The sequence below is a fragment of the Ctenocephalides felis genome, unplaced genomic scaffold (genome assembly GCF_003426905.1).
Source record: "Ctenocephalides felis isolate EL2017-DRISC unplaced genomic scaffold, ASM342690v1 CF-g0.4_SCAFFOLD_03573, whole genome shotgun sequence".
Lineage (NCBI taxonomy): Eukaryota > Metazoa > Arthropoda > Insecta > Siphonaptera > Pulicidae > Ctenocephalides > Ctenocephalides felis.
The window spans coordinates 16,261,573-16,274,844 of NW_020539727.1; the positions used below are offsets into that span (position 1 = coordinate 16,261,573).

At 26.6% G+C, this 13,272-nt stretch overlaps 3 protein-coding genes across 3 annotated transcripts in view; all 3 read left to right on the forward strand.

Annotated features, from left to right (window-relative positions):
• LOC113389347 (rac GTPase-activating protein 1-like) overlaps positions 1 to 8,900 on the forward strand; it is a 29,250-nt gene extending 20,350 nt beyond the window's left edge. The window contains exons 5-13 of the mRNA XM_026626400.1: positions 1,561 to 1,725; positions 1,798 to 2,004; positions 2,099 to 2,216; positions 3,033 to 3,159; positions 5,094 to 5,240; positions 5,306 to 5,553; positions 5,842 to 5,971; positions 8,116 to 8,282; positions 8,775 to 8,900. Of these exons, the coding sequence (XP_026482185.1) occupies positions 1,561 to 1,725; positions 1,798 to 2,004; positions 2,099 to 2,216; positions 3,033 to 3,159; positions 5,094 to 5,240; positions 5,306 to 5,553; positions 5,842 to 5,971; positions 8,116 to 8,282; positions 8,775 to 8,820 (1,355 nt within the window). The 3' untranslated portion in view covers positions 8,821 to 8,900. The remainder of the gene's footprint in view (positions 1 to 1,560; positions 1,726 to 1,797; positions 2,005 to 2,098; positions 2,217 to 3,032; positions 3,160 to 5,093; positions 5,241 to 5,305; positions 5,554 to 5,841; positions 5,972 to 8,115; positions 8,283 to 8,774) is intronic.
• Positions 1 to 13,272, forward strand: part of LOC113389344 (dynein heavy chain, cytoplasmic) — a 125,191-nt gene that overhangs the window by 100,495 nt on the left and 11,424 nt on the right. The window lies entirely within an intron of this gene.
• Positions 10,237 to 13,272, forward strand: part of LOC113389348 (putative inorganic phosphate cotransporter) — a 228,131-nt gene continuing 225,095 nt past the window's right edge. Inside the window, exon 1 of the mRNA XM_026626403.1 lies at positions 10,237 to 10,293. The gene's annotated coding sequence lies outside the window, so the exon portion shown is untranslated. The remainder of the gene's footprint in view (positions 10,294 to 13,272) is intronic.

Here is a 13,272-nt window from a genome sequence, read left to right on the forward strand (position 1 = left end):
ATAGATAGATTTTTTTTATTTAAACTCAAAATAAATGACTTTAAAATTTGAATGCTTGTAGCATTCATTACATTAATGAATGCATTTTATATTCTTTTTGATTATATAATTGAGTATTATACAATAGTATTGTGAATTAAATGAATCTCAGTAAAAATTCTAAAATTCAAACATTTAGGAAGTGATTATATAATTTATGGAAAAAGTAAAATCTGCGATAGCAATAGTTTAAAAAATTGTAAGAATACTTTTTAAAAAATATTTCATAGATAAAAGTAAATGTTAAAATTAATCAATAATTTGTGAACTTTGGTTTAATAATAACATTTCTAGGCAAATAAATAAGTTTAAAATTAATTATTTGCAAAATTTGGCTTAATAATGTTTCTAAAGAAAATAATATTTTAGTTTAAAATTAGTTTTAAACTTGTTTATTCAAATAAATAAATAAAATATATATCAAATAATTAATTTTTAACTTAAATATTTATTTTTCTAGAACACAGTTTGCAAATAATTAATTTTCAACCGAAATATTTATTTTTCTAGAAACATTATCAGGTCAAATTTTGCAAATAATTAATTTTCAACCTAAATATTTATTTTTATAGAAACATTTTCAGGCCACAGTTTGCAAATAATTAATTTTCAACTTGAAAATTATTTTTTTTAGAAACATTATTAGGTCAAAGTTTACAAATAATTAATTTTCATTCTAAATATTTATTTTTCTAGAAACATTTCAGGTCAAATTTTTAATTTTTAACTATTTGATATGTAATTAGTTAATTTTCAACCTGAATATTTATTTTTCTAAAAACATTATCAGGTCATTGTTTACAAATAATTATTTTCAACCTAAATATTTTATTTTTCTAGAAACATTATCAGGTCACATTAATGATGATGATCACATTAATAATGATTTTTAACTTAAATATTTATTTTTCTATAAATATTATCAGGTCAAAGTTTACAAATAATTATTTTAAACCTAAATATTTATTTTTCTAGAAACATTTCAGGTCAAAGTTTACAAATAATTAATTTTTAGCCTTTCACCTTTAGAAAATTAATTTCTCTAAAAACATTGTCAGGTCACAGTTTGCAAATAATTAATTTTTGTTCTGAATATTTATTTTTCTAGAAACTTATCAGGTCAAATTTAGCAAATAATTCATTTTCATCCTAAATATTTATTTTTCTAGAAACATTTTAGGTTACAGTTTGCAAATAATTAATTTTCAACCTAAATATTTATCTTTCTAGAAACATTTAAGGTCAAAATTTGTGAATACTCAATTTTCAACCTAAATATTTATTTTTCTAGAAACACCATCAGGTCAAAGTTTGAAAATAATTCATTTTCAACCTAAATATTTATTTTTCTAGAAACACCATCAGGTCAAAGTTTGCTAATAATTAATTTTCAACTAAAATATGTATTTCTAAAAACATCCAGGTCAAATTTTGCAAATAATCTTAAATATTTATTTTTCTAGAAGCATTATCAGATCAAAGTTTGCATATAATTAATTTTCATCTACTTTATTTTTCTAGAAACATTATTATCAGGCCAAAGTCTATCACGCTCAGAAGACGATCTAGATGTATCCCATGGAAATTCCTATTCATTTCGCAAACACAAAATATCAACTGTTGAAGATCCTACATTATCAAAGAAAAGGCGCAGCCGTAGAAGTATGGATATGAACAGATCATCAGGTTTGTATCTTGTAAAAGAAATCATATTCTAAATATTCATTAACCTGCTGATTTATTTATTATTATTTATAGCTAAAGTTGTGGAATTAAACCCTAATGATCGAGTAGTTGCCACCACAACTTTGACTTTACCAAAAGACGGGCACGGTCCCATAACTGCCAAATCTGTAATTGAGGCTGTACCTGATGAAAATTCACCTGAGGAAAATATTAAGAAGAGTCCTAGAAAGAAATCGGCATCACCGGCTAAGGCTTATGCTCCTTCTGCACCACTCATAGGTAATAAATGATATATACATACAAAATATACATATATACATATACATATATATATATATATATATATATATTAAATGGATATTTTTGTTCTTAGAAAATGGTTTCAAAAGGGATATCAGTCCAAGCACAATTAATAGAAATATAATGCGGTATCATAATTTTATTCCCAAGAGCACTATGAAGTCTGAAAATTGTATCGTTTGTAATAAAAGGTACGTATGTTTTTTCATTTTATTATTAGATAATTATTAAATTTTTTTTTTAATTACAATATTGGTTACAACTGCTAAATAATATAACATCTAGTAACATAAGTGAATAATAACATAAATATAAATAAAATAGAGTACAAAATAAAGGATAAAATTTACATTAAAATGATATCCGTAGTATGATGATTTAATATAAAATAAAAGCAAATAATAATAGTAATAAAATTAATAAGCAAAATAAATAAAATTTGTGAATAATAAAACTAATACTAAATAAAGTGGAATAAAAACAAATGGGACTTGAATAAAAATTGCATAACGGATATTTAAAGGATTTTTTTACCATAAGAAGAATCTCAAGATTTACAAGCCTTAAATTCTACCTGTTTAAATTCTACCTGTTACCTAAACTATTTCAATATTATAACATTTTTTTCTTCAAGTTATTGTATTAGATAATACGAATGTTAGGCTTAATATTGTTTTGTAGTTGAATTTTACTGTAATTAATTAAATTAAAATAATTTATTTTCTGTAATTACTAAATTTAATCCTGTATCCGTAATATAAATATAACAAAATAACAATATTAGAAATAATAAGATAATAATATAATAATGATAATAATAATAATAATATTATTAATATTATTAGCCTTCACAAATGGCTATTTATGAGATCATTTGGAATTTTACGTTTTAGCCTTGATAATATGTTTTTAAAAATCCATACAACAGACTGATACAACCATGGTAACATAGTTTTTACTATTGAGTTTTAACAATTACTTATCAAGTTAATTATCTTTTTTCTCAGGATACGTTTTGGACGAGTGATCCATAAATGCAGAGACTGCAGAGCTGTTTCTCATACTGATTGCCGCAATCAAGTTCCTCTGCCCTGTGTACCTGTTTCTAGTACTCCTACTATGAAAGGTTTTATGGTGAGTCAGTGATAATTTATTTATAAAATTGGAAATTAAATAAGTTATTCATTAAAGTAAATAATTAAATAAGTTATTTATTAAATTGGAAGTAGTGTGTACATGTATGAAGTAGACCACAACTTTTTACCTCAAGTTTTCTCCCTTACTAATTTTACTTTGAGGAATCTTGAGAAAGTTTTAGTCACCTCAGATATAGTTTAAATTTTAAATGCAAATAATTGATTTTTAGGCATCTTTATGTTATATATTTTTTTTTTTTTTTGATATGCTGTAAAGGGGCGACCATTAATCACGTAATAGATTTTTTAAAGAATTTTTGGACTCCCCCCTCGATCCTTGGTGATACATTGTGATATTCAAAATTTTCCCCCATTTGTTGTATTTTTAGTTACAAGAAATAATTGTGAAATTGTTGATTTTTTTTTTAAATTTTTGGATTTTTTTGAAAATTTACGTAAAAACTAAATACATGTGATATCTTACTATACCCCTCTCTCCCCCCTTTCATGTGATTAATAGACGCCCCTTAAGGGGTTACACCACTGTAGATTTTTCAAAAAACCAAAAAAAAAAATTGTTAAGCTTAAAATATACTTTGAACCTTTCAGAATATGAGCAAAAATATTTTATACCTAAAACGAAAAAGAAAAAAATATTTATACATAATTCTTTTCTTCAAGTTCAAGCTTTTTACTGATTTTTGTCCATACTTTATTTTGTATCAACTTTACTTTATCCACTTGGTTTATTGTTTCATTTTCTTTCTTTTTAATTTAATATCTCTCTAGATATTCTGTTTGTTGCTTTTCTATTTTACCACAGATTTTTTCTTGTTTTTCTCTTTTTTTTTTACTTTTTTGCAATTTTCCTTAATGTTTAATTTTGATTTTTACCCATTCAATTTTCTGTTATGTTTAATTTTTCTTATTTGTTTTGTTGGTTCCTGATTTATTTTCATCCTCAATTTTCCTTTTGATTATATCCTGGCAATTGTTTTTTCTCTTTTTTATCCTTGATTTCCTTGTTTTAAATATTTTTGTCAGCAATTTTTTACTTAATTATTTTTATGACTTCTGTTTTTTTCTCTCTATATACATATTAGGCAATGTTAAAGTAGGTACTTATAATAATCTATTTGAAAACAATTCAATATTCTTCAAACAGAGGATAGGATTCAATATTTCGTTACGGTACGGGAAGTTCCAGCAATTTGCCTTAAGGCACGATGCCATACATCCCACTAGTTTGTTATTTTAATTGTTTAATTTTCTGTTATCTTTTCCTAAATCTGTTTAGTTTTTATTATTTATCTTTTGTTGGATTCTATTTTATTTTCATCCTCAATTTTTGCTAAATCTCAATTTCGGAAACTTTTGGGAAGGCAGGTCTAACGGTTTCGGAGATCTAATAAAAAAAAAGGGATAAAAATGCCATTTGGCGGACAAAAATGTTCATTAGACATATGCACATCAAATTATCACAATTTTATAGAGATTTTAATAACAAGAACAAATTTTGATTGCTTTTCTATGGGTTCCATAGCAATGCTTATCCGTTATACTGCGATTGCTTTGAAAAAAAACGCAAAATTTTTAAAATATTACAAAATATAAAAATAAATCAAATTTTTCAGAAAGGTTTTAGTTTCAAAAATTTTAAAAACCTCATAAATCGATTTCTTTTAGAGTTCCAAAAGAAAATTGAAGTTTTTTTGTAATTATAAAAATTAGAATTTTTGGTACGGAAAGTTCCAGCAAATCGCCTTAAGGCACGATGCCATGCACCACTATTTTTTGTACCAAGTTACATTTGTTTTTATATGTAACACATCACTATTGATCTGTAATTTTGTACTACATCAAGTGCCTGTAAAATCATATATTACATCATTTAAATATGCAACAAATAATTAGTTTTTTTTTATCTTTCAGGGAACTATAGCCGATTACACTCCATTGGTGGCCCCAATGGTCCCAGCATTAGTAGTTCACTGTGTGAACGAAGTTGAATCTCGAGGATTAAACGAGGTCGGTCTTTACAGAATATCTGGCTCAGAAAAGGATGTCAAAGCTCTTAAGGTAAAAACATCATCTAAATTTATCAATCATCATCACCATAAAAAATTATCAATTTCTACTCTTAGGAGAGATTTCTACGCGGCAAAGGCGCCCCAGTCTTAACAAATGTAGACATCCATACAGTCTGCTGCTGTTTGAAAGATTTTCTGCGATCTTTGAAGGAACCTTTGATCATTCAGTCTCTCTGGCCAGATTTTGCAGCAGCATGTAAATCAATAACTAAGGAGACCCAGGAGCAATTGATTGCTGGTGTGAATGAACTGCCGCAACCGAATAGAGATACTTTGGCTTATCTGGTCATGCATTTGCAGAGGTAATAATAGCAAATGATAACTTATAACATATGAAGCTTATTTTGTAAAGGTTATTAGACGGACCTCGATATACGAGTTTAATTCGTTTTGTGACCATCTTAAAAAATAAATATTTTAATGAATAAATTTAAAATAATATTTGATATATTTGTTTGAGGATATATTATTACTCTACAATTAATATTAAACTATAAAATAAGTCGTCTTACCACTGTCTTTGAATCTTATTATTATCTTATTATTATTTTATTTTGATGTGTTATTAATTTTGATTAATTTATTTTCAGGGTGGCCGAATGCCCAGAAGTCAAAATGCCAATAACTAATATTGCTATGGTGTTTGCACCGACCATAGTTGGATATTCATCGCTGGATCCTTCTCATAATTTTATGAACGAGACAAGATTGATTGTTTCGGTAAGTTATGATAAGTTTTGAAATATATTATATAGTAGTAATTAATTTAATTACCGTAGCGTATTAGTAATATATTAGCTGCATTACGTTTGATTCTGAAATAAAAGAAATGAAAGTAAACATTCAAACATTAAATATAATATTAATTTGGAAATATAAACAAACATAAGGATTCTACATAAAGGTCTATTCAATCTCACGTCAAGCCTAAATTTTGAGCGCAAAGTTTAAAATTTTTACTGATTTATACCTGTAAAAATAGTAATGGTTGATGAAAAAAATAATAATAATAAAATATTATTTATAAAAAACGTCGTTTTACAATAGAACAAATGGTCAGGCTACATAGATAAAGATTATGTAACAAAATAGTTGTTGAAATCAAATTGAGAAAAGTCTGTAATATTATAAAAGACATTTTTTTCAAAAAGTTTGAATGATTTTAATGATCTAGATTTATTTGTTCAACGTTGAATTAAAAGAACAATAAATAATGATCTATTTGTTTATACGTTTCGATACGGTATGTGTGTCATTATTCAGCAATTTTTTTTAATATTTATACAGTATCTCAAAGAATTTTTACAAAGTTTTAAAAGATTAAATTTATTATACTAAAATTGAATTGAACAAGTAAAAATGGATACATACTACACTAAAAAAAACACTCACAAAAAATTAAACTAACATTAGATGAATTTTTTTTTTTTTTTAGTTTTTTTTTTTTTAATTAGATGAAAAATGAAAACAGGATAAATAAAGTAAAAAATATATATATATATATATATATATATATATATATATATATATATATATTAATAATAATTTTCTTTGTTATAAGTTTCGGCACTTGATGTTGATATAAGTAATTCAGAACAGAATATGAAAAATATATATAAATATTATAAAAATATCAGAAGCATATACATACCATCAGGTTCAATGTTCTCATATTTTTGTAATTTTTATATACATTTTTTATATTCTATTCTCAATTATTTATATTTATATGTCTGTATTTTAGATTACTGGATGTGACACACATTATGTGTCAAAACGTATAATAATAAAGGGAATTATTTTTTCTTAAATATTTTTTTTTATTTCGATGAATGGTCTGTTGACAATTTTTTTTAATTATGTAAGTTAATCTTTAATTTCAAATGTTTCGACATACAATTTGATATCATTATCAGTGGATCTATAAGATAAAAATTGTTTTTTTTTTTATATAAACAGAAATTAAATTTGCCTCGGATGAAAGGCATCTCGGTTATTTAATTTCTGACAAATATTTATAACAAAGTGACAAATATTTATAACAAACTGACACTTATTGTTAGTGCTTTTTTCCAATTATCAATTATTTATAAGTTATGTGTTTTTTTTTAAATATAAATTTGCATTAATCTAAGAATTTCAAAACTACGGATGATGACGTAGAATTTTACGTCGAGACGTATGGAAAAAAAATGATGTTTTAAAAGTTTTTACTTTAATTATTTGTTACTTGATGTGTTACGCTCTTCAAGAAATTAATCATATATATGTATATATAAATGTAAATAGGAATAGTACATATTGATTTTTACACATCTCGTATTAGTTATATTATTATTTTTAAGGCCAACTTTATTAACGTTATTTCATTAGCAACTCTCAATTCATTGCATCTTATAATTATAATTTTTAAACAAAAAAATATCCAATGAATAAATAACTACATAAGCAATTAGTTCATAAAAATATTTTTTGGCAATTTAATTAAACCTTGTAAAGAGTTTATGGTGTTAATGAACATACTAAAATGCCTTGCAAAAAGTGGTTGAATTGTAAAAATTAATTAAAATTTGAAATAATTTGAAGAAGCCACTTTTTTAGAAAATACTCTATGTATGTTTTAGACACGTGTTTGTTACTCAATAGAGTGTAATATTTTTTTTTATAAAATTGAATAACCAGCAATTGTGTATATTACATTATAAGGTATCCTACACCAACTCGGCTTACCTGTAAATTACTCATAAATTAATCTATTGATTTCTAAAGTTTAGCATATACACATGTAGGGAAGTTTATGCAACTTGCTTTAAGGCCATAAGTTTTACTTATTTTTTGTTTTGTTTTTTTTTTTTTATTTACAGATCATGGAATGCCTGCTGCTGATTCCTACAGAATTTTGGGCTCAATTCATTTGTGTCGATTTAGACACGTGTGCAACACCCAACACCATCCAACCGACACCTATTTACACACCTACCACTGTTCATCGTAGTGCATCAGCAAATTATTTTGCTACACCAACCACTGGGTAAAATATAAAAGTCAAATAATATATTAAAGATGAAACAAATATATAAAATTATTTATTGCAATTAAAATATTTTCTTTATATCTATAATATATTTATATAATATGTATGCATGTTAATCTGAGCTTAGTGGTTAGAGCTATAGGATTTTAAATCTAGTCCTCCCAGGTTTATTACATGATAGGACAGCCTGATGTCAAGCAGTTCAAAGATAAAAAAAATGGTTTCAAGTAAAAATAGCACTTATCGAAGCACTACTAAATATGTTCATCAGTTTTAAAGAAATTTTGATAATAAAATTATCCCATGGATATAGGACAACCATTTGGGTTGTCATTTATATAAAAATCCAAGCAGTTCAAGAAGTTTGCACAACAGCTGTTAAGATTATAAATAAATAAAATAAATAATTGTGTTACCATTTGTTTCAATGAATTATATTTTTTTACAATAAGTTTTATTATGGTGTACTGATTTTTTATTTTGTTTCAGAAATTTGGTGAAGAAACGAAGTCAAAAGCAATTTTATAGAGCCTAGTCATTGAAATAGGCTAAAATGATGAAATGTATAATTTTATATATTCGACTAGATTTTTTATGTATCCATTATTATTATTATTATTAGTATTTTTATGAAATGATATTGTATATTATTAACAATGAAAATATAAAATATTTTCACTCTTGTACTATTCACTACTATTACTATTGAGCATCACAATTTTTTTGTGATATTTTTTTTTTTTTTTTTGTATAAATGAAATGATTAGAATAATTTGGTGTTTTTGTACAATATATTAATAAAGTTAAGTTTAAAACTATAAATTTAATTTTAGTGACGGCGTGGTAATATTTATCGCCGAAAATTGTATTTTTTTTTTGACGTTGTTAGTCATTAACCAAATTTGTGAAAAGTGTGTGTTTGTGAGACCAAATTCATTCGTAGGGGGCTTCCATTAATCACATAATCGTTTTTTTTTTTTTTTTTTAAGATTTTTGGACACACCTCCCCTATTATGATTCGTGGTGATTTTCAAAATTTTAAATATTTATATATATATATATATATATATATATATACTAGATGACCCGACAGACGTTTTCCTGTACTTATGTTTACAATTCAAAACATCCAATTTTTTTTTAATAACCTATACTGATATTTACCATTAGTTAGAAATTATTTTTTTTACACTACAAACTATACCGAAATGTATATACATCCACCCATATGGATTTTAAATGTACAACTGCTTTAAATAAAATGATGAGTATTTGCTTTTTTTAAAAATATTATAAAACATTTTTTTTTTATAATTAGTTCTTATAGTTATTTTGAAAAAAAAAATGAAATTACACTACTGAGAGGGATGTCATCCCCCCGGGAAATGGCGAAGGAGTCTAAATTATTTTCACTTTTGAACTTGAGAGTAAGATAAACCTAATTTCAAAATTTCATACAAATTGGAGCACAGTAAAAAAATTCAGACCCAAAACGCTCCATTGACTTGAGTAAATATTCCGTAACCGATGGCAAAAATATGAAAATACTAACGTTTGTATGTGAAAAAGAAAAGGGCTGTTTTTACGGTTTTCACGGCAATTATTCGATTTGTTCTCGCCGTAAGGACCATCCTTGGAAAAAAATAATTGGCCAAATCGGTTCAGGCGCTGTTGAGTTATGCGCTTACCAACACATTTTGCTATTAATTTTTATATTATAGATTTATTGATGTCCATTCTCATCTATCCAGCAACAGGATCTATGACATTTTTTGGGCAAAATCTTCATTTCTGGCAATATTTTCAATAGTGCAGGTACAAATTTTAGTAGTAGTTCCAATAGTGCATGTGTGCTGATAAGTTTAAAGTGTTGTGTAATTATAGATGGCAAAATGGACTACGGACAATGTGACATTGCCAACATTTTGGCATTTGAAGACGGATTTTGGCAGCCATAGGACGGACAGAAGGAGATTTTTCAGAAATTGTTGCACCGTCGACGAGATATGTAAGTCTATTTACTATTTTTTCAAAAGCATGCAATTTGTAGTTTAGTATATCTCTCAGAGATTCCAACAATGAATCGAAATCTGTTTGGTTTTCAATTGCAATTGTTTATCGGTGTTTGGGAATTACGTAGGGTCTAACAAATCACAATTGTTGGCGTCTTTTAAATTTCTGTACTCGTGTGGAGAGATACTTAAATTTTTAACATTTTTGATGGAATCGGTATGGACATAGGCTAGCACATCCTAGTTTTCGATCCCAACTTTAGCCAGCTCGATATCAAGCAGTGCAGTATCAAATTTCACTTGAGGTTGAATTCGTTGTTCTTGGCTAAATTACAAAATTATCTGCTTTTTGCTTGAACCTTCTATTTTTCGGGATGTCCAAAAATTATCAAAAATATTTTTTAACTTCCCAAAAGAGAAGTTTATGTTTTCATAAAAAAATCCGACTCGCTAATTTTATGTTTTCTCGACGTTTCAAGCCATTCTGAATCGAATGAGACCAAATTTGGAAAAAGTATGTGTGCGTGTGTGTGCGAACAGATATTTTGCCGTAAATCGACGTTTTCTCAAAAACGGCTGGACCGATTTCAAAAATTTAAAAGCCATTCGATGTATTTCGATGAGGACTATCGTTTGTCAGTTTTGCGCTACGATCGGCCGAGCCGTTTCTTTGTGAATAGCATAAAAGTGAAAAATTTTTCGTCCATGTTTTAGCCCGCAATTCTGAATCGATTTTGAAAATTCAAAGACCGTTCGAAAGATATTGATTGGAAATCGTGCTGATTAGTTTTTGGTAAAGATTGGCCGGGCCGTTTTCTTGTAATAAAGTGTTAAATTTTTTTTTTTCGACGATTTTTATTATTTTTTTGACGGTAGATACCATAGTCTTCTAGATCATACTAAAATATTACGGCCCTACGGCAACTCGTTCAGCTTTAAAAATTCATCAAAGTTTGCAAAAATTAGTATCGTTTTTTTGGCATTTGTCAAAATTAGATCTTTCATCGACGATTGCTCAAAAACGCCTGAACCGATTTCAGAAATTTAAAAACCATTTGAAAGAAAGTATTAAACTTTTCGCTCACATTTAAGCTCAAACTACCGAATCGATTTTAAAAAATCAAAAACTGTTCGAAAGTTTTTAGTTGGGAATGATACTGATTAGTTTTAGGTGAAAATCTACCGAGCCGTTTTCTTGGAATTATAACTGTTATAAAAAAATTTAAGCCGATTTTAGGGAACTTTTTTTGGCGATATATATCATGGTCTTATAGAACTTACCGAATTATTACGGCCTTACGACAAGTAGTTTAATTTAAAAAAATCATTAAGGTTTAAGAAAATGTGTAGTTTGTTTTGAGGTTTGTTAAAATTAAAATTAGACGATTTTAATGAACATACTAAACCATTAAAGTCCTACGGAAACTGACTCATTTATTAAAATTATTGATTTTTAAAAATTTGCTTTTGAAAAATACTCCTAGTTAACGTGTTCGTTTGTTTTCGAATGTGTAATAAATCCACTCGGAATACTTTTAATAACTCATAAATTAATTTATTTTTTATTGATTAAGTCGATTATTTACACATTTCGGGAAGTTCATGTAACTTGCCTCAAGGCAAAGTACCAATACCAACTAGTTTAAATTATTTATTGAATATATCTAGTATGTTTTGGTTATTTACACAAAATTGTAATAATTTTTAACATTATAACAACCGATTATATTTAAAAATCATTCATAAATTGATATCTTAATTTCTTACTGTTTAAGTAGATCATTTATGCGTTGCGGGAAGTACATCAAGTGAAACTTGTCTTAAGGAAAAATGCCACTTACACCTAGTCTCTTACATAACACTTGACTAGCGATACCACTATCTTAAGATTTTCGTTCAAGATGCGTATCTTTTAATTTTTACAAGAGGTACAACTCAAAATACACATATCTGATAATTGTGATAAGATGTTACACAACATATACAAATATATATACAAATATATATATATATATATATATATATATATATATATATATATATATGTATATCAATTAACTATTTTTAAATGTAGGAAACGCTTTGTTCATCATCATTTAATTCATATTATATATGGCACATTGACGTCTTTCCTAATCTAAAATGCTGTACTTATCTAAATCTAGAAAATACAATGTTGAAACCGACGACAATGTTATAATTAGCATTCAATAAAGTTTTATTGGAGCCATTGTAAAATTTATATTTATTTATAAATATATTGATCAATAAAAAGAGATATTCGGACACGGTTGGAACTGGTTGCTAAAATATGCCTGATTAGACTTTTTCTATATGTTGTAAAATGTAAATGATTTATATATATGTTAGACCAAGAGCCCGTGGGCGGATGACAGTATGTATTTTACGACACCTGAGATTTTGTGCATCGATTCCTCTATATCTATCATACATGAGATGGGGACTGACTAAGCCCAAACTGGCGGACACAGCTACTGCGCAGCTGGTAAAGGTACCTTTTTTTCGACCATATCCGAACCATTTTACGACGGTTGCCGTTTCGAAAATTTGAAAATATAATATTATTACTATCGTAAAATAACAATGGCAGACGATTATCGCGCGGTCAACATGGTGGCAGACGATTTTGAAAATGCAGAAAAAAAATTTTTTTGAATGTATTTTATGATGTCTGCCATTTACATATTTTATTCCTTATAGTATCAAAACCTTATATTTATCACGGCAGACGTGTACCTGGCGTACTAACATCAGCAGAGTTAAAAAACTCAGCTACCATCTGGCCTGATAGTATGCATAAATCTCCACGTTTTAAACGGATAAAAGCAATTTTTTCATAATGATAATAGAAATTATTATTTTTTAGTCTATATGTGACATTCAATAATGTTGATGAGCGGAAAAAAACATTTTTTTACGCTAAATTCATAAAGATTAAAGTATACAAACGATAA